At 52.9% G+C, this 21,503-nt stretch overlaps 1 protein-coding gene across 3 annotated transcripts in view; it reads left to right on the top strand.

The window, feature by feature from the left end:
- DIDO1 (death inducer-obliterator 1) overlaps nt 1-14,090 on the top strand; it is a 54,764-nt gene extending 40,674 nt beyond the window's left edge. For all 3 annotated transcript variants that reach the window (XM_045529341.1, XM_045529340.1, XM_045529339.1), the window contains exons 14-17: nt 49-202; nt 889-978; nt 1,858-2,053; nt 9,400-14,090. In XM_045529341.1, coding sequence (XP_045385297.1) covers nt 49-202; nt 889-978; nt 1,858-2,053; nt 9,400-12,542 — 3,583 coding nt within the window. In that variant the 3' untranslated portion in view covers nt 12,543-14,090. The remainder of the gene's footprint in view (nt 1-48; nt 203-888; nt 979-1,857; nt 2,054-9,399) is intronic.
- The last annotated feature ends 7,413 nt before the right edge of the window (nt 14,091-21,503 follow it).

The following is a 21,503-nucleotide window of genomic DNA, read 5'->3' as shown; positions in this document are numbered from 1 at the left end:
TTTGGAGAAGTTGACTTACGTGATTTTTCTTGTGGTTTTGTTTTACAGTATCTCAGAGTCACAGTCCCCTCCAGAAGGAGACACAACCCTCTTTTTGTCTCGACTCAGCACCATTTGGAAAGGATTTATTAACATGCAGAGTGTAGCGAAATTTGTCACTAAGGCGTACCCTGTCTCTGGGTGTTTTGATTATCTCAGTGAGGTCAGAACCAAGAAAGTGTGTGTGTGTGTGTGTGTGTGTCTGCGTCTTTCACAGCAGTTTCTGTGCTGGAGTCGAGCGCATGGCTCACCAGCAACTGACGATCTGGGTACGAAAAGCACCTCTGAAGGCAAAGTAGAGATGGCTGCAGAAAGGAGTTGGCAGAGAAAGCAGGTGGGACAGGGACAGTCTGAACCTGAAATCAGGCATCTCAGTTACCTGTTCCGCTTGGCATTTTTGAGATGTGTGTGCACCCAGCCACCAGCGTGGCCAGGGGTGTGTGACCTGCCTCAGGAGGGGGCTGGCATGATAACCCCCCGGGCAGGTCTCATATTTTTCAAAATTAACAAAAACAGCACTAGCATTTATGACCTCAGTGCAAGGAGTCACGCTGGCGAATATAGTTGTTATACGTGTGTGTGCTTAAAAGATAATGTGGCAATGTTGGGTAGTGGTTTCTGAACATAATCTCGTTTGGCAGAAGGTGTCATACCACCCTTGGTTTTGGTCACTCATAATCCTGGATGGGAGTTAACCAATCAACATTTAGTACACTTGTTAGCATTTTCTTTGGAATAGTTGTGGTTTTCTTGAATCTTGAGTAGTTTGGCGCCTTGAAATTACTACATTAATCTACTTGTGAATACTATAATTTCACCAATTATTTACTCAAAGTACTTTTTGTTTAGGATTTGCCTGACACAATTCACATTGGTGGGAGGATCGCACCGAAGACGGTTTGGGATTATGTTGGCAAACTCAAGTCTTCTGTGTCTAAGGTATCTGCTTATAGTATAAACTCTGCAACAACAGAAGATGATGTATATTTAAATACATTTTTATTTAACTTCTCATTTTGATGGGTGAACACTAGAAATGTTAACCTACAACTTAGTAGGTATTTCCAGGTGAATGTGAAAAATTAAGTTTAGGCTGGGTGCAGTTGCTCATACCTATGATCCTAGCACTCTGGGAGGCTGAGGCAGGAGGATCGCTTGAGCCCAGGACTTTGAGGTTGCTGTGAGCTACAGTGACGCCACTGCACTCTACCCAGGGCGACAGAGCGAGACTCAGAAAAAAAATTTAAGTTTATAGAGTTACATTACTATGTGAGGATGTATTTAATGTGAGGATGTATTTAATTTGGGCAGGACTTAAGCAGCGAGCAGGCAGAGTGCACAGCCTGGGCGGGTGAGTGGGCTTTGGATTTGTGGGACCCCCTGAAATTCAGCTGCAGCTGTGTGTTTGTGTCAGTGTCTTTGAGGAGGCTCTGTCATTGTCCTCGGGATCACAGAGGGCTCCGCGCTCCCACGTGGAGGTGCGAGATAGCCCTTGCAGGTCGCAGCCTCTGCACCGTGACCTCAGGTGTCAGTGGAGTGAAAGCCTCCTCTGCCCCACAGCGCTGAGTTTGCACTTCTCGTGGGTCCTTGCTGACATGCGCACTCAAGTGGTGGCTGGAGTTAAAGTGATTGTAAAGGATTTCCTGTGGAAACCAGGATTGGAGTCAGGCAGTCTGGTACTTGAGCCTGTGTTTTTTTCACATGCTGGACAACAGGATTGTGAAAAAGCACATTTGAGGTTTGGGTACAAAATTGGAAGTGGGTGCGTTTCTCGAGGGGCCACGGGTAAATGCTCTCCCCACCCTGCTTGTGTTCCAGGAGCTGTGTCTGATCCGCTTTCACCCCGCGACAGAAGAAGAGGAGGTTGCCTATATCTCTCTGTACTCCTATTTTAGCAGCCGTGGCCGTTTTGGTGTTGTAGCTAATAACAACAGGCACATCAAGGACCTCTACTTGATTCCACTGAGTGCCAAGGACCCTATTCCATCCAAACTCTTGCCCTTTGAGGGCCCAGGTAAGCACCGACTTTCTGGGTGGTAACTAGCACACCTGCTACCTTACATGTCTCCCCACTGAGGTGGCTCTGCCGCTCGCTTAAACCGTGGCTTTGCTAGATCAGGAATTGTGAGTTCAAATGGAGCAGTGTTTAGCAAAAGAACTCATCTTCCAGGGATAGGAGCTTGTCACTAGAAATGCCCCTAATAGCATGAATCGTCTCAGAAAAGTCTTATGGAGAGGGAAGGAACCCGCAGCTTCCAAACGGCCTGGCCCAGCCTCAGCCCGGTGGACGCCGGGACGCCCAGGAGCCTGCAGGTGAGGGGGAGGGGAAAGGCAACGCTGCACCTGGGCTGCCCGAGCCGTGCTTCACTCTAGGTGGGGTTCGTGTTGTTACTACACAGCTCAGGAATGAGCAAGTTTCTTCTGAGGTCATTTCTCTAACAGGGATTAACTTTTAGAAGATACAGAAAATAGTGACATAGGAAAATATTGCTAGAAATAATTTTAAATCTACAGCTCAAATTTTAATAAGTTCATTTGTCTTTGGCAAACTTTATGTTTGCTCATTCTTAGAAAGTACTGTGTTTAAAGGATTATTTACAAAGTAACCTAAAAAATATTTCATATTTGTCAAGGGTTGAGAGTGATAGGGGGGCGTGGCCTGTTAGTGTCCAGCTCGTTCTTAGCCCCGTGGAAGCTGACGTGGCTTCAGTTGGGGAACTGGCATCACATGCCTAAATGGAAGTGTCTCTGTGGTCATGAAGTCCCCAGAGGACTGGTGTTGTCCGAAAGCTGACGTGTGGACCCGTGTCATAGAGGAGACTGACATGCGCTGCCCAGACCCTGCACCTCAGTGTCCCTTGTCCCTTCGCCAGGCCTCGGCGAGTGCCCTTGCCACAGCCACTCCACCTCCCCAGTGCAGTCCTGTCTCCCCAAGCACAGCCCTCGTCCACCTGGAGCCGATTCTTAACACCTGGCGTGGGCTTGGCTTGTGCCCGCTTCTTGGAATTATGGGCCCATAAAGGTTTCCTTGATACCAGGAATTCCAGGGTTAAATGTTTACTGGCATGATACGTTAAATTATTTAATGCCAAATACATTTTAAAAGCATAGTGCTTTAGTGTGTCTAGTGTGTCCTCTCAAGTCCTACTGGGGTAAAGAGATGCCACCCAGCGGGTGGCAGAAAGCACCTTGGTGGAGGTTCTTGGTGACAGCTGTGTGAAGAACTCTGGCCGGCCCCTGTGTGGCCAGGGAGAGCATGTGTCCAGCTCTCCTGGAGGTGAAGACCCAGAAGCTGACCTCCGACCCCTGCGCAGATCGTCCGATCAGTCGCAAGCGTGAACGCTTGTGTGTAGGAGCTAGCGTGAGCGCCCACTGCCCTGCGTAACGCAACACTGTGCCCGCTAGCGCCTTCCTCTCGGGTGCAGAAGGGCACTTCTTACTTATAGGATGTGAATTAGTAGGAACTGAGCCGCCCCTTTCTAAAAACATTAAAGCAGCATTTCCACCTGCTCCCTCCTTCCTGCCCCTCCACGTCAGTGTGGGTCGTGGGGGGAGGCCAGGCACGGGGCTGCAGCAGGGCCTTGGGGTGTCCCTGCCGTGCACAGGAATGGAAGGAGGCCTCGACAGCAGCCAGCGAAGGGGTCAGGGGAGGCCTGTGAGGCACAGAGGGAGGGGACAGGCAGCACTGGCGCTGCCAGGAGGGCACTGGGCCCCGCGCGGCCAGGCTGGTGGAGGCGCCCACCTCGTCGCTGCGTGTGGTGGGCGCTGACCTAGACTCAGCCCAGTGACCGGCCGAGTGACGCACTCACCTACCAGGGCACTTGCTGAGGCCGTGGCACTGCCTGATAGGGACACGCAAAAGACCCACAGACTTTCCACAATGAAGAACAAATGTGCCTTGGTAAAGTAGAATGGGCCAAAGGAATTTAGAAAGCTAACAGTCCATGAGACTTTGCCCGTATACTTTTAAAAACTTTTTTTGACTTAAAGACTTTAGTATGATATTTGTGTATTCTGCTGATACCATTGTTGACATTAGTATGTATGTATGATCTTTTACACGCTTGCATGGTAGTTAAATGGCCTCCACCAGGCCAGGTTTGCTCCCCGAGCCGCTTCACATTGATAGTTTGACTTGGCGTTTTCTAGATTCAAACGTACAGGTGTGCGTCCTGGTTTCAAGTGTGCAGTGTGTGTGTGTGTGTGTGTGTGTGTGTGTGTGTGTGAGAGAGACTAGGCACTGGAACCCTTCTCCCGCCTCAGCGGTCCTTGCCCTCCTGGAGTTAGTCTCTGCCCAGAAGCCTTTGGACAGCACTGTTCCCGTCTGAGGCTGGCAGCAGTCTTCTCAGCAGGGCCGCAGTCGGGTGTGGGCATGTGCCGCACACGCAGCCCGCACGCCTGGCGGCAGCGCCCTACACTACCTGAGGTCACATGCCAGGCCGTGGCTCCTCGGTCCTCTGCAGTGCACGCGGCTCGGGCCTGAGGGAGAGCTGGCGCCCCACCAGCGGGGCCTGGCCTGTGTCAGTGCTCGGGTGGCAGGTCCAGCCCGGCCACTGGGTTATTGCACAAGAGAGTGGCCCTCACGCATGCGCCTCGCTTGCTGGCACAGAGCTGCCGTGTCCTCACCTCCTGAACTTTGGAACTGAGTGGGTTTGACGGCATAGCAGCCCCGCCCTGGTGCCTGCTGCTCACACCTGAGAAGCAGGCGAAGACACTGGAGGTGCTGAGCTGTGTCCTCTTCCCAGGTGAGCTGTGGGGACGGTGAACACGCACGGAGCTCCTCAGGCCCCACGCGCAGTTGTCAAGCTGCGGTTCAGCACGTCCAGAGCCCAGATCTCTCTGAGGACGCTTTGTCCTGTACATTTTTGTCTTGTCCGTGAAAGTGCTGGGTTGTCTTGTTCTGTCACACAGTGGCATTTTTAGTAGCGTAGTGTTACTTGGAAGGACGTGGGAAGCCTGGGTCCCTCTAACCCAGCTGACCCCCTTTTCCACTCAGAGGCTGGGTCAGCCCAGCTCCCGTGACACTGCCAGGGTCTCCGCACGGGACTTGGGCTCACAGGTCTCTGCACGGAAGAAAGGTTAGTCAGGTCAGAAGCTCATCTTGTGGGGTTCTGTATGTGCCCCTGGTAGGACTGGACCTGAGACCAAGACGCCCACACTAGTGACAGCCACAGGCCACCTGTTATTCTGAGTGAATCGCTGGGACCTGGAGTCTGAATCGGAAGTGCCCGTTGAGTGGCTGCAAGTTCGCAGAACACGGGCGTGCGGTCTCTTCTCCCCAGGTTGAGGGTGGGAGGAACCAGTGCCCTTTTTTGGTGCTCAAATGGAAAGTCTTTCTCTCTGAATCTCTTTACACTGCAAAGCACTTGGGGGAATGTTTGAATCTGTAGTGTCCTTGTATTCACTTTTAACTGCTTTCTAAATTAGCTCAAAAACTTACGACTTGAAATATTGTCAGGTAAGCATTTCTTCAGGTTTTGTGTGTGTATGTATTGATAGCTTTGCACAGAATTTGTAATCAAAGCCAAATATAGTATTGAATGGAATGTACTACTTTCTCCTCCTACATCAATAAAATCATTTCATGGAAACTGGTCAGTGTTTGTTTGAATTAGAACCATTTGGTAGCCCTCCTGTCCTAGGTCTGCTTTTGCTTTTCATAAGCCCACCTGATGCACCCAGCCCCAGATGCCCACCCAGTGCAGCACAGCGGGGGGGGCCGGCCACTGCCTGGGGCGTTTCCCAGCACGCGGGAGGAGGTGCACAGCCCTCTCTCCTCTTAGCTGAAACGCGCACTGGGCCCAGTGGCTTTGTGCAGGTCTTAGGGGTTCAAAACTGGAGAGTGGGTGGGTCCGTGTGTGTGTGTGTGAGTGTGTCTGTGTGGCGGGTTGGACGCAGTGTGCTGCTGCCCTGTATTTGCCAAGTCTCTGTCCAAGTCACAGTTAAGACTCTTGTTCATTAACTTCCACAGTTTCCGTTCCAGCAGGTGTGAACATTTTGTTTTGACAGATTCAGACCATAGGAGGGTTTTCATTTTAAATAGTGAATAGTAGAACGTGCCAGATAGATTTAGGGTAAAGGAATCATTTTGGCAGTCTGGGGTTTAGGAGGAGTCAGATTTCAGGGGACCTGTTTACTGGAAGGAGCATCCTGCAGTCGCCAGTGTCGGCGGCTGCCCCACCCTCAGCAGGTGCTGTCTCCTCCACTCACCGTCCTGCTGCCGACACCCTGGACTCAGATCTAGTTTTGGTCTTGTCCCGGAGATTAATTGGCACACAGCTTTTCAAATATACTCCTTGTCTTTGTTTCTTGATTTCTTTCCTGTACGTCTGTAATTGTGACCACTGAGTCTGAGGCCAGACCCTTCCCCCGTGAAGACTTGACACAGACGTGGAGCTGAAAAGGCTGCCTTCACCCCCACTGTCCTTCGGAAGAAAAGCATTCCTCACCCTCTGGGGCTGCGGAGGGTGTCGGCCAGGGTGCATCAGCGCCTGTGTTCCCAGTCTGAGCGCCCCCGTGAGCATGGAGGACAGCAGCTAGTGTTTCCATGTCCCTCCTGCAGTGCTTAGTGTCCCCTCCTTTACGAATGTGGGCCTCACAGCAGCCCTCAGGAGGGAGGTGGGCAAGGAAGCGTCCTTGCACGCAGCACCGTCCAGCTGGTGTCTGGTCGCACTGCAGCCCCTCGGGACACACGCCGCACTGCAGGGCTGGCGCACCTCGAGGCTGCTGAGACGTGAACCACCCTTGCTGCCCCCCGCCCCGGGTGAGGGGCACAGTTAAGAGCCCCTTGGCCTGGCCTGGTCACGCCTGCCTTAGGCACATGGAGCGTAACTAAGCTTGGGGCGCACCCCTTTGTCTGTTTTCCTCCGCGAATGTTTTTTCCACGTGTTAGTACACTTCATTCACATGTTCATGCAGCCACAACAGACGTGATCAGAGGGTAAAGTTTGTTTCAGAGCAGGGGTATCCATTCTGGGACAGCCCGATTTAAATTCAAAGTCTTGGGGAGGGAGTAGTGGGGAACTTCAGAACTGACATCTGACTGGCTTTTTCTGTCACCAGCATATGCACAAGGGACAGTCAAGGGCCGGAAGCATTTAAAAATGTTAGCTGCGTGGTGGCTGCCACCCTCTAGATAGCTGTGGCTTTCAAAACCAACGTAAATACCAGCAATTTAGCATTAGCCTTCCCTACAAGGGGCGTGACAACAAAGGTCAAAGATTAGAGATTCTTGCCAGGGCCAGGATGGACGGATTTGTAAGTAAGCGCATTAGGCCGTTACAAGTTCCCGTTGGAATGGTGCACGTCACTAGGCAGGGCCCCTGTCCTCCCGAGGTCAGCACAGTGGCCCATCACGGGAAGTTTGTTGACCTGAAATTTGGTTCGTGCCACCGTCCCTCTCAGGCCTGTAGATGAACGTCCCCCGAGTGGCACGGCCCGTGCTGGGCGAGTCCGCACTGGGCTGCCCCCTGACTGGCCCCTGCCTAGTGTTAGGTTCTGCGGGGAGAGAGCCGGGCGACAGCGGCCTCAATAACTCCGCTCCCACGTCAGCGTGTCCCACCGTGCTCAGCAAGCCCTGGGACCATTGTCAACCACACATTTGGTCCAGAAAGGCCATAATAGCCAATTTAACAATTGACCGTACCCAAGTTGAATAAGCAACAAAGTATTCAGTAAACAAATAGCTACCATGGGGAGAAGTGCTGTCTTAAATCAAAATATTCTTAATTCATGTCAATTAGAAAATGAACTTGGTGGATTGCCCTTCATATTTGCCAAGCCGGAAAACGTGGACATGATCTTCGGAGTGGCCTGCCTGGCTTTCCCGTGTCTGCCCTCCCGTGCCCACCCCTTTCCTTTCTCTGATGCGCTGCCACCGCCAGAGGGGCAGGGAGGAGGGGTGGCGGGAAGGCACTGGGCTGTGTCCTGCAGACAGCTCACGAACTGGCAGCTGTGCGAGGCAGGAGTCGGCTCCACACACCGGCCTGGGAGACAGGCCGTGAGTCTCAAGGAGGTGGTGGCAGCTCATTGTCCATCACACGAGGCTGGGCGGCCCCGCTCGGTCGGCCAGGCCTGGGGTCCCCCTCTTAAGAGGCGCAGTAGGACACCCCCTTCCTCCTGTGCTCAGACTGTCTCTGTGACGAAGCCCTTCGTGGAATTTAGGAAGATTGACAGCAAACGTGTTCAGAACCACACAATGGTTTCCAGAATCTACTCTCACAGAGTGAGTTGTAATCGTTAAAACCACAAAAAGAACAGGAAAGTCTTAGCACTGGTTTTAATTGTAAGGGGTAAAAAAGCCATAGTATAAATGCCTTTTGTATGCCACAGTAATATTAAATTTTCCATAAACTGAACTTACACCATTTGATTAATCTTAAATATATTTGCACTATTAACATTCTGTCCTTTGTATATCGTTTTTCCCTGTTGCTGTTGTGACTTGGATTTTTTGTTCCCCTTTGGTATTCTTGAGTTATTACGGGTTGGGGGGGATCATTTCTAAAATGTGAGCCTTCCTGATCTAAGTTCCCAGAGCTTAGAATGTTTACAATAATTTATTTTTAAGAAATAATTATCTTTAAAACTAAATGCTACACCCTAAAACTCTGCATGCTTCCTCTGTGAGCTGCCCCTTAACCACCAGCATGCTGGGGCCTTGTGCTTGATTTAGCACAACGTCCGGGGCTTACAAAGGCTTGAGCATTAGTTTTTGATAAGTTAATGCTCACTGAATTTCCTTCTAAACCTAAAACATTCATTTCCATGAAGTGTCCCTCTGATACCAGAGACTAATGAATTTACCACGTAACTGGTCCCTTATTGAACGTGTAATGTTGGTATACTTAGCTTAATTTCTGTGTTGCAACTCATAATTAAAGACCAAAAGGGCTGTTACCTTTCTGATAAGTAGCAAGAGGTCATTAAAGAGCGTGGCTAAGACTTTGTCCTAAAGTCGTGCTGGCACGTGCCTCCCTCCGCCTGGCGGGGTTAGGGGTGCTGGTGTCTGCGTAGCACCTGCCTTCCCACCACCTCCACCAGCCATCGCTTTAGCAACACGTGTCGTTTTTTAAAACACGTCACACATTCTGAGGACGGGGATGGATTCACTCGTGAGCTGGGCCCTGGGCGCTGTGTTTGTGGCAGGGGCTCCCGGCTCCGTCGGGGCTGGGCGGGCACGTCGCGCTGGAGCCATCCGAGCTTTGCCATGGGCTTCTCAGGCCTTGATTCCATTTTGCCATAGACTGTCTTCCGTCTACCTGGTAAACGTTTCCCACGAACATCCTTAATAGAATTTACCTCTGAAGGATGAAAGCTGGATGTAAATTCTAAAATTTGCACAACTATTTTGTTTTTCAGGTCTTGAGTCGCCACGTCCAAATATAATCCTTGGGTTAGTAATCTGTCAAAAGGTGAAACGGCCTTCAAATGCTGGCGAGCCGGACAAGGGGGACGAGAAGCGGGCCCGGCTCCAAGAGGAAACGGATGTTGCTGTCTGTCCGAAAGTGACCGTGGCCCCGCAGTCTGACAAGAAGCCCTCCAGGTACCAGCTCCACTCTGGGGACACAGCCGTCAGCTCCACGCCCCCAGGGTCTCCCCCGCCCCCACCCCCTCCCCCAGAGCTGCCGGGCGGGAAGATGCTGGCCTCCTCCAAACCGCCACCTGCGTCAGCGGCAGTCCCGGCGGTGGCTTCCTCCGCCGCTTCGTCTGCCTCGAAAACCGCTTCGCCGCTGGAGCACATCCTGCAGACTCTCTTTGGAAAGAAGAAGTCGTTCGACCCTCCTGGCAAAGAGGCTGCTGGGCCTGCGGCAGCTTCCCCCCAGGATTCCAAAGCCAAGGCGGGCGACGGGGTGTCGGCACGTCCTCTGCTGGACCCAATCGTTCAGCAGTTTGGGCAGTTCCCGCAGGGCAAGGCCCTGGAGGAGGAGGAGGACGACAGGCCCTATGACCCCGAGGAGGAGTACAACCCAGAGGGGGCTTTCGACAGCCAGCTCGCGGAGCAGGGCACCTGTCAGGACGGGCAGCGGGCTCCCGAAGCCACCGAGCGGGAAGAGGTGGCCTACGACCCCGAGGATGAAACGATTTTAGAAGAAGCCAAAGTGACCGTGGACGACCTGCCCAACAGGATGTGCGCGGATGTCAGGAGCAACCCCCCCGAGAGGTCTGCCGAGGGCTCGGGCGCGGCCCCCTCTCTGGTGGAGCAGCAGCGCATGCTGGAGGAGCTGAACCGGCAGATCGAGGAGCAGAAGAGGCAGCTGGAGGAGCAGGAGGAGGCGCTGCGGCAGCAGAGGGCGGCCGTCGGGGTCTCCATGGCCCACTTCTCCGTGTCGGATGCGCTCATGTCCCCGCCACCCAAGTCGTCCCTGCCCAAGGCTGAGCTGTTCCAGCAAGAGCCACAGACTGCAGACAGGGCGGCACTGCCCCCCGCCAGCCAGGCCCCCCAGGCTTTGAGCCAGAGAGACCCGCGGCAGGCCAGGCGTCTGGCCACCGAGAGTGGCGAGGGCGAGCCTCTCACGAAGGGCCCAGCAAACAGCACACAGGGCGCCCCGCCAGTGAGAGAAGCTTCCGGAGGCCCTGCTCTGGGGCAGGTGCTGGGGCTGGCCCGGGAAGAGGAGGCTCTTCCGTGGGCTCCAGCTGAGAAGGCCCCGCTCCTGTCCGACCAGGATCCCCAGGCTGAGCCCTCAGGCAGCCCCGCCCTGCAGCCCGGGGACAACGGCCACCCCACCACTGGCCACCCCACCACTGGCGACAGCTCAGCCAGGCCAGCCCGGAGGGTGCTGCTGCCCACTCCCCCCGGCGCCTCCTTGCATCCCAGCTGCCCTCTGCAGGGCGACGGGGCCAAGGACCCCTTCTCAGGCCCAGGGTTCACGTCTCAGGAACAGTCTCTAGGCCCCACCCAGTATGAGGACCCAAGGAATCCTCATTGTGCTGGGAAGAGTGACAGCCCCACCCGGGAGGCCGAGGGTGACAGAGAGCTACAGGCCAGGCCTGGCGAGGGGGCTGCCCTGTACCCCCTGCCCGGACAGAAAGGAGGGGCCCCTCAACCCCAGTGCCAGGGTCACCGTGAACCAGGGCCTCGAGCTTTCGGGATGTCAGGGCTTCATGGCCCCACTTTCCCAGGACCAAGGGGGCCAGTCCTTCCGTTTTCCGAAGAGAGTCTCATTCCCAATACGGAGGGGCCACGAGGGCCTCCAGCCAGATTCGGAGGCCAGAAGGGGCCCCTCCCTTCCTTATTCGCAGGGCCACACGGGCCACCACCCTATGGGGACAGCAGAGGCCCCTCACCCTCCTACCTGGGCGGGCCGAGAGGAGCTGCACCCTCCCAATTTGAAGACCGCAAGGACCCCCGTGGGGAGAAAAGGGAATTCCAGGACTCCCCCTATAGCGAGATGGTGGGGCCCCCGGCCCAACTTGAAGGACCGGAGCAAGCCCAGCACGTGGGAGGCAGAGGCCCAGCACCTTTCCAGTTTGGAGGCCAGAGAAGGCCGCTGCTGTCTCAGCTTAAAGGGCCCCGAGGAGGCCCCCCTCCTGCTCAGTTCGGAGGTCAGAGAGGACCACCCCCTGGCCATTTTGTGGGCCCAAGAGGGCCCCATCCCAGTCAGTTCGAACCCGCGCGGGGCCCCCATCCCAATCAGTTTGAAGGACCCAGAGGCCAAGCACCGAATTTCATGGCGGGTCCCAGGGGGATTCAGCCCCAGCCCTTTGAAGAGCAAAGGGTAAACTCACCACCACGGTTTGCAAATCAGAGGGCACCAGCACCCCTCCCCTTCGGTGGGCCCAGGGGGTCCGCACCCTTTTCTGAAAAGAGTGAGCAGGCCCCTCGGTTTCACTTCCAAGGTCAGCCCCCCCAGGTGCTGAAGCCGGCCCCCCGGCCCCTGCTGGAGCTGCCCAGCCACCCCCCGCAGCACAGGAAGGAGCGCTGGGACGAGGCCGGCCCGCCCTCCGCCCTGCCCTCCGGGGCGCCTGGACAGGGCCCCGAGGCTGACGGGCAGTGGGCGCCGGCCGAGCTGCGCGAGGGCAAGGGCCACGAGCACAGAAGCCAGGCCTTTGAGGGGAGGCCGCGGGAGAAAGCCCCGGAGGAGCCGGAAGCCCGGCTGCCCGAGGGCCGGCCCGGCCGGGTGTTTGAGGACAGGAGGAGGGAGCGGGAGCGCGGCCACAACTGGAGCCGAGAGAGAGACTGGGAGCGGAGCCGCGACTGGGAGCGGCACCGGGAGAGGGACTCCAGCCGCGAGTGGGACAGGAGCCGAGAGAGGAGCACGAACAGGGACAAGGAGCGAGAGGCTGACCGCAGCCGGGACAGGGGCAGGAACAGGGAACGAGAGCGTGACCGCAGGCGAGACCGAGACCGAGACCGGTCCCGGAGCCGAGAGCGGGACCGGGAGAGGGCCAGGGACAAAGACCGAGAGCCGCGGGGCCGTGACCGCAAGGACCGGAGCAAGAGCAAAGAGAGCGCTCAGGACCCAAAGCCCGAGGCCGCCAGGGCCTCGGACTCGCAGGCCTAGGGCCCGGCCGCGGCGCCCACCCGGCCAGGGGTCACGTCTCAGCCTGGCAAAGACCCTTGTAAAAGCCACGTTCATAAAATGCGTTGAACAAATAGTTTTTGAAAGAGCTATGAACTTAGATTTCAGGTAGAATATTCTGGACTTCAGAAGTTACTGTAATTTTGTGTAAATGGTTTCTTATACGATTTCACCTTTACAATTCTGATGCTTTTAAAAAAAACTAAGAACTCTTAATATTTCCATTTAAAATTACAGAAATGGGAAAGTGTCTACAAGAGCATATTGCTTTTTCAGATTACAAAGTTATCTTTTCCAATAACTTGACTATTGTAAATTTTAAGGGAGTCTCATCGGACCTTAGAGCCACACCTTTGCTGACACCTCTGTATTTCTGTCTGCAGAAGCTGTTTCCACGGGTCAGCAGCCCCCCAGCTGGTGCTGCAGCGGGAGCCGCTGCGTGTGTTCTGCCCTGGCTGTGGGAGGGCAGGATTAGGATCTGGAATGTTGAGAAACACTTACAAATGCATCTTTCTTTTGTCATAAGGAAGTTTGAATTACAAATTTCAACCAGGACACAAAAACACATTTCTTAATTTTGCACAGTTTCTATGTATCACCTTATACATTTTTTTCAAAAAACATGATTAAAAGCAACATCTGTCCTAGTAGAAATTGTTGCATTTAAATAACAATTTATTGGAAAATGTTTAAATTTTACCAGCCTACAGAAAACGACAAAATAAACCAGTTAAGTGTACTTTAAAAGGGTAGTGTCGGGCGGGGGTTTCTTCCATCTGAACAATCAGGAATCTCGTGTTTGTGGAATTTGCCACCTGAGCGGCCCCTCCCCTGTCCCGGGGAAAGTGCACTCGGCTCAGCTCCAAACCCTGGGACTTGTCCGGCGGTAGATTTAAAGTTTGTCATTGTCAATGGAACGATATTTGTATAAAGTCTGAGGTGGAAAATAGCTGATTATTAGTTCAGGAACTGCAAACAAAATAGAAGGCTCGTCACTGTGGAATACAGTGTCTGCTTCCTGTCGTGTATTTTTCAAGTACTTCTGAAGCGTGACATAGAGAAAATCTGGCTAATTTATTTGTATAAATACTTTGATAATTTTTTTATATTTTCATAAACTTACTTTTACAGATGTAAAGTTAGAGAATTCCATTTGTTCTTGGGAGTCTGTTAATTCCATTGTACATCACTACAGATTTTTCACTTTATAGCACAAATTTTTAAGTTAAGAAAACATCGAGAACCTATCAATTTGGGAAGTTTGGTATTTTAAACCAAGTGTCAGTAGGTTAAATTACAGTAAAGTAGGTATCGTTCCAACATCTAATATGATGTGAAGGTTTTTTTACATAGAAAGCAAATTTTTCTAATTTAAATACACAAATGTAAAAATCAGTGTGTTTCTTTAGGTTTACTTGATAGAAATTTCTGTAAATTGTATTTTATATTGCAGAGTATTATATCACTGTACATTAAAACATGGAACTTCATAGATTTTGTTACTTGAAGTAGAATAAACATCTACAGAAAGTTTCTGTCTCGGGCATCTTCATCACCTTTTTTTTTTTTTTTTGAGACAGAGTCTCACTCTGTTGCCCTGGCTAGAGTGAGTGCCGTGGCGTCAGCCTAGCTCACAGCAACCTCAGACTCCTGGACTCAAGCGATCCTCCTGCCTCAGCCTCCTGAGTAGCTGGGACTACAGGCATGCCTCACCATGCCTGGCTCATTTTTTCTATATATATGTTTTTAGCTGTCCGTATAATTTCTTTTTTCTATTTTTAGTAGAGATGGGGTCTCACTCTTGTTCAGGCTGGTCTCGAACTCCTGAGCTCAAACAATCTGCCCACCTTGGCCTCCCAGAGTGCTAGGATTACAGGCGTGAGCCACCGCGCCCGGCCTTCATCACCTTTTTTTAATGCCAGGAGTGCGGAGGCTGGACACAGCCCTGATCGCCGGTGTCTTGTGGGTGTCTTGTGGGTTTGCGCGCTGTGGGCAGGGTGCCTTCGGACCCTTGCTGAGCTCAGGGGCAGCCCGGAGCCCCATGTCCCGGTCCCTCCGCAGCCCTGTCCACGCGAGGGCGTCCCTGCCAGCCAGCCCCCAGCTCTGCAGGCCAGTCCCTGGACAGAGCAGGGGCCTCCTGGTCTGGTCAGAGCTGGTGTGGTCAGGCAGGGAGTGAAGGGAAGGCCTGGTGGCAGGGGACACGTCGGAACTTCTACCACCACACTGGGGCTGAAGCAGAGGCGGGCGCAGGCCCATGCGGGAGCTGGCGGGAAGCGAGTGTTCAGGCCGAGCTGGAGGCCCAGAGCCAGCACTTGCCGGTTAAGGGGAAGCAGCTGCTCACGGAGGCAGAGGTGGACCTTGTCCCTGAGCCTCATCCAGCTGGGAGGCTGCGCATGCCCGGTCGTCTGGCAACTCTTGGGCTTCTGAGCAAGCACTTGCATCCGGCACCCAGACACCGCAGAGCGCCGGTGGAGGGAGGGGGCTGACAGGGCAGCACGGGGGCCTCACAAGGACCCCCCTGGGGCAGCAGTGCCGGCCAGGCAGCCCCTCGCTACCCAGAACCACTGTCACCGCCACGAAACCACCTTGTGACGGCCCTGACACCTCAAGGCCACACAGACCCACAAAGGCAGAGGCGGGTGCGCCGGTTCCCCTCCCAGGGAAGGCTGCTCTGTAGACGGCACCTGGTCGCGGGGTTTTGCCGAATAGTGGATGCTTCCGTCCTGCTGCACAGAAGCTGAGCAGTTCTCAGGGCGCCCGCTTGCCCCGCCCCACCTGCACATCCGTGACTCCAGGACAAGCGACCACGGCCGTCCCCGTGGCAATGGCCACGCGCTAGGAGGGGCCTGAACAGAAGTGGAGAAAAGGTAAATGACATGCGGCTCGAGGCCCTGACCGTGGCCCCTCGGCGGGGAAGCAAGCGGCTCTCAGCTGCTGGGGCCTGGTGCACCTGCTTCCCGAAGGACTCTGGGCAGAGAGGAAAACCAAACCCACCCCTGGTTCTGTATCCAGCCATAACTGCTGTTAACATTTTGGTATATTTTTCTGAATGTTTTTTTCCCTCTCTGCGTCTAATTTTTTTTTTTTTTTTTTTACAAAATCAGGATTATATACATTCTTGTGGGGTTTTTTTCTACTTGTCATATCCTCAGTAATTCCCAAAGGTGTCAAGTATTCATCAAAAGCATTATTTACATTTTTCACATTGTTCAAAAGGCTTATATCTTCTACTTTTAAGAGAATATGTGCTCCCAGTAGATTTGTGAGGTCCCGAGTGTTCACGGGGGAGAATATGGGAAATGAAAGACGCACAAGGAAAACTAAGGTGCCCCAAAGCTGTTGGACAACATCGTAGTGATGTCCGGCCCTTCTTCCCTGTGCACCTGTTGGTAATGGTCAGGGGCACATCACTAAGGAAATGCAGTTAGGTACAGGAAATGGAAACCCTAAAGAACAGGGACTTAAACAAAAACAGGGTTTTGTGTATGTGCTTCCCACAGGCAGGGTGGGCTGGAGCACTGGCGTGGTTCTTGACATCATCGGGGGCCAGGCTCCCTCTGCTTTCCTGTTCGGCCCACCCTCAGCTGCACCTTCTGTCCTCGTGGTTGCAACAAGGCTGCCCTGCAGACATCACATCACTGTTCCGCGAAGAAGCCAGCAGGAGACACCAGGCTGATCAGGTCTGCCTGCTGCACCTGTGCCCCTCTCAAATTCCTGTCATCTCTGTAGCAGGCACGGGACCGTCCCAGCCACAAGGAGGCCGGAGGCTGAGCAGGAGGGGCTTGAGGACACTGTCCCCTGCAAACAGGGTCTGTGGGTGAAAAAGAAGTGTCACCACAGTAGATGCTACAACAGTGTGTGCCACACGCTGCGTGTCAAACGCTGACAGTAACGAGCCCATGGGGGTGCAGCGTGTGCCTGGCTGGTAGGAGAGCAAAATGGTGCCCTGATTTTAGAAAGTTGGAGTGAAATCACCCCAACCCAAAAATCCGCTCCTGGACGCTGTCCTGGAGCCTGTGTGGTTGGGGGGACAAAGTCACCCCTGGAGAGTGAAATTGGTTGGGGGCGGTCTTAGCTGTGACAATGGTTTGTGGCTCACGAAAGGGTCCGGCACTGAAGCAGGCACGCGGCATTGCCTGTCGTGGGGGAGGGCCACCAGGGAAGGACGGTCTAAGGAGGTTCTCACAGGAGCAACCTTACCGTTAAAGGGCGAAGACGAACGTCCACACAGAAACCTGCAAACGAGTGTTTACAGTGATTTGGTCGTAATTGCCAAAGTGTCCTTTATGAATGATGAACCATGGCGCAGCCACGTGGCACTCGGCAGGGCAGGGAGCCAGCTGCTCCCCCGCGCACGGCAGCGTGGGCGCGTCTCAGGCAGGAGGGGAGGGGACAAGCCAGGCTCCGGGGCATCCGCGGGACAAGCTGGTGGGGTGCGACCGAGGGGCCGGCTGAGGGGTGTGGGGGCTGGAGCTGGTCTACGCCCGGGTTGCAGTCTCGGTTCTATGACTGTCCCATTCGTCAGAACTCAGAGACCTGCGCCCCAAAAGGTGAATGTCACTGTGTGAACTAGAGGAGGAGGCTGGCCAGGGCTCAGCAACCACCAGAGTGAGTCCCACCCTACACGCACATGCACACGTGCACGCACACACGTGTGCACACTCACATCACACGTGTACACACCAAACAGGCACACACACGCGCACACACACAAATCAGGAAGAAGGACGTTGGTCTCTAGAAGGTGATCCAGTAACAGCCACACGTTATTCTCCTGGAAGAGGGAGACACTTTCACTCTGCAGTGACAGCCTCCACTGTCACAGGACCTCACACATGTGTATAATTACAAGAGCAAGCAATGAACACGGCCCTTTCGTTTGGCAGAAGTGGAGGGAAGGCCCGGTGGGGAGGAGACCTCCCGGTCCCGTGAGTCACCCTCGCTCCTGCGCCAGCCCGGGCCCGCCGTGGCGGCTTTGTCTGAACCTGGGCCTCAAGGCTCCTGGTCACGCCTGCCGCCACAGGGGTGTGAGCTTCTGAGAGCTCAGACCCACCTTCATTTGCTCAGAATTCCAAAGCAGGTGCCTGAAATTTTTCTTTGCTTTGTCTTTCCTTGTCTGTGTCTGAATATGATGAGTCAACACTTCAGTGGCTGAGGAACTTCTGGGCAAGCAGAGGAAACTCAAACCTTGTTCAATGCCCCACTTCTTGGTCCTGTCAATCTATTAAATGATATTTCTTTAAATATTTACATCTGCATATCAAACACTTAAACATTAAATTGTTTTTTTCTGAGACAGGGTCTTTCTTACTCTGTGGCCCAGGCTGGAGTGCAATGGCGTCATCACAGCTCACTGCAGCCTCCACCTCTTGGGCTCAGGCAAGCTCCCGCCTCGGCCTCCCAAGTAGCTTTTGGATTCCTCATTCAGACCTGGAGCCGGGAATCGACAGCCCTGAGCCATCATCTTCCTCTCCGAGGTTACCGGGGCCCTTGGGAAGAACCATCCAACCCCATCCCCTCTGTATCTTTACTAAACTATTTTAAGGCGGCAAGTACTTGGTCACCCAAAGTCTAGCTTTCTCTAGACACTGGATCACAGTTTCCTATGATGATAGCCACGTGAGTCATCAGTGCCTCTTCACCAGGGGAAACAGGGTCATTGTTGCTTTGAAATCGAATCAGATCGAAGATCCAACTCCAGGTAACCCAGAACCGACCTAGAGCGGTCGTCCTTACAGCTCTGTCTCTCTGGAACCACACTTCCAGTGTTGAATTCTGATCCGTGAGCCTGCAACAGAGAAGCAGAGCCGCCAGGAGACTTCGGGTATGGATACAGAGGTATCTATTTCCAAGGGATTTGGCCTTGTGCAGTTCTGGGAGCTGATTGAGGGTCTCTACTTGGCTGTCGTCTTCACGTCGGATGCTGAAGTGTGAAGTCTGCAGGGTGACGGCAGGGACAGATGGTGGGTGTGCAGTGGGGCCAAGCTAGGACCAACTGGAACCCAAGCAGCACTGCACCCGTGTCTGTTCTCTCCTCCTCCGACCTCCATGGTATGCTGTGGGGTCTTGCAGAAGCTGACCCCACATCACGGAACTGAAAAGCCACTGGCCCAGGAGCCCAGAAAGCTGCAGGAGAAGCTGAGTGAGGCAGAGCAGCTGCAGCCCTGGCTGCTGGCCCTGTCCTGCCCGACCTTCTAAGAAGGTTTTGTTTAAAGCCTGCTTGTTACGGTCTGAACATTTGTGTCCCTCCAAAGTTCACGTCAGAATCTAATCCCCATTGTGGTGGCATTAGGAGAGGCCATTAGGAGGTTCTTAGGGAATGGGGGTTCCACCCTCGTGACTGGATTAGTGTCCTTACAAAAGGCTTGTGAGAGCCTGTTTTCTCTTTCTGCTATGTGAGGATGCAGCAAGAAGGCAGCATGTACGAGGAACAGGTCCTTGCCAGACACCAAAGATGCTGGCACCTTGACATCGGAATTCCCAGCCTCCAGAACTGAGAGCAATAAATTTCTGTTGTTGATAAATTAGCCAATCTAAGATATTTTGTTATAGCAGCCCAAATGCACTATGACATCGCTGGATTTTTATTAAAATTGGTTACATCAGTTTTGGGAAGGACAGACATCTTACCACTATCAAACCTTCCAATCCATGAACATGGTATATCTCTACATTTATGTGTTTTTCAATTTCTCTCAACAATATTTTGTAGTTTTCAGTGTACAAGTCTTTCACATCTTCTGTCAAATTTATTCACAAGTATTTCATGTTTTTTATACCATGGCAAATAGCATCTATTAAAAATTAAATTTCTGATTATTTTATAAAAATACAATTGAATTTAAAATTTTTAAATTTTGAAATAACTATAGATTCACAGGAAGTTGCAAAAATCATAAAAATAGGCCCCATGTACCTCTCACTTGGTTTCTCCCAATGGTTGCATTTTATATAACTATAGTGCAGTATCAACCCTGGGAACAAACGTGGGTACAATGTGCCCAGTTCTGCCTTTGGTTGCATGTGTAAATCCATGCAGCCCCCACCGAAGCCAGGACGCAGAGCTGTCCTCAGGACAGACAGTGCTTCGTGCTGCTCCTTTGGGGCCACACTGCTCTCTCCACTCCCACCATCCCTACCCCGGGCAACGCCTACCCTGTTACCCACCTCTATCATCTTACTGTATCACAATACTGTTGTGTAGATGAAATTATACCGTATTAGTTTCCCATGGCTGCCATAACAAAATGTCATAGACTGGGTGGCTTAAAAAAACAGAAATTTATTTTCTCAGAGTTCTGGAGGCTGGAGGTCCAGGACCGACGTGTCTGTAGATTCGGTTTCTCCCAAGGCCTCTCCCGCAGCTGCAGACGCTGCCTTTCCTCATGTGGCCTTTTCACGGATTCCTGCTCCTCTTCTGAGACAGTCACAGGTCACGCTGGTGAGGGCCCACCCTCATGGCCCCATTTCAACTTAATCACCCCTTCAAAGGCCCCACCTCCAAATACAGTCACACTCTGCGGTGCTGGGGACTCAGGCACCCATCTATGAATTGGGGGTCAACCTTCAGCCTGTCACATAACCGTATGTGACCGTTTGAGATTGTTTTTTCACTCGCATAACACCCTTGACGTCCACCCATGTCGTGTGTATCAGTGTCAGTCCTTATTGCCAAATGCGGCTCCACGGTTGTTTTGGTTGTTTCAAGTTTCTGGCTGCTGTGAACATCCGTGCATAGACTTGTGTGTAGATGTACATTTTGATTCCTTGGGGGAAAGGCCCCGTGCTTGCTGGGTCACATGGCAAGTGAACGTGACCCCTGGGAGCCACGTGTAGAGGTTGCAAAAGGCGTGTTTCATGGCCTCGTCATCACCCAGCAGAGCCAGACCATTCTCACATTCATGCTTAAGCAAGAGAGGCTCAAAACTGCCATCTTCAAGAACTCCACCCAAAACGAGAAACAGAGGCTGATGGTTTTTATTTCTAATAAATGAAAAGCCAAATCAGATACGATCTTGATTTTCCCTCTTAGGCAGCCCCCCCCCCACTGGGGCTCCCTAGATGTACAGGACTCTGCGGCCCACCTCCAGCCTGCTAAACTACAATCTGCTTTTTAACAAGATCCCTGTGTAATTCTGTTCACATTATGGTCTGTGTTGGTGTTATGTTTAGAATATCCTCACTGAAAGATTGTATTGATATCATTTTACATAGTTAATGGTTTTATAATTTTGGTTATTTATTTACTTTTTGTAGTACAAGACTCTGGAGAAGATAATTTTGGTTTTTAAATTTTGATATTTCAATTGTCAATCTAAAAAAGCCATAAGAGGCTGGGCATGTGTGGCTCACTCCTGTAATGCCAGCACTTTGGGAGGCCAAGGCGAGAAGATCGCTTGAGGCCAGGAGTTCAAGACCAGCCTGAGCAAGAACGAGGCCCCATCTCTAGAAAATATAGAAGAATTAGCTGGGCGTGGTGGTGCCTGTAGTCCCAGCTACTTGCGAGGCTGAGGTAGGAGGACCCAAGAATTTGAGGCTACAGTGAGCTGTGATGACACCACTGCATTCCAGCCTGCGTGACAAAGAAAGACACCCTAGCTCTTAAAAAAAAAAAAAAGCCACAAGAGAAAAATATCTCCTGGTATAATGAATTTATTGAGGAGTAGGAAAACGGACTACGACCCAGGATGCATGGGCGTCGCAGGCCACAGCTGCACCTGAAGAGGGAGGGGAAGGGGTAGGGGAAGCTTTTATTGGCAAAGGAGACGTTCGCAGGAGCTGCCTGGAAGCAGAGGTCACCGGTCGCACAGGCTCAGGGCCGGAGCTGGGTGCGTTAGGGCAAGTGCTCTTCCCCCCGCTGCAGTCCCACGGGGGGCTCTAACAGTCCTTATCTCGGACACGCAGCACGAGCTGTCCCCGCGCCTTCCCGGCCTCAGTCGGTTG

This window comes from Lemur catta, chromosome 17, assembly GCF_020740605.2.
Source record: "Lemur catta isolate mLemCat1 chromosome 17, mLemCat1.pri, whole genome shotgun sequence".
Taxonomy (NCBI): Eukaryota; Metazoa; Chordata; class Mammalia; order Primates; family Lemuridae; genus Lemur; species Lemur catta.
Note: the sequence above shows the minus strand (reverse complement) of the source record. Positions and strands in the feature narration are given on the sequence as shown.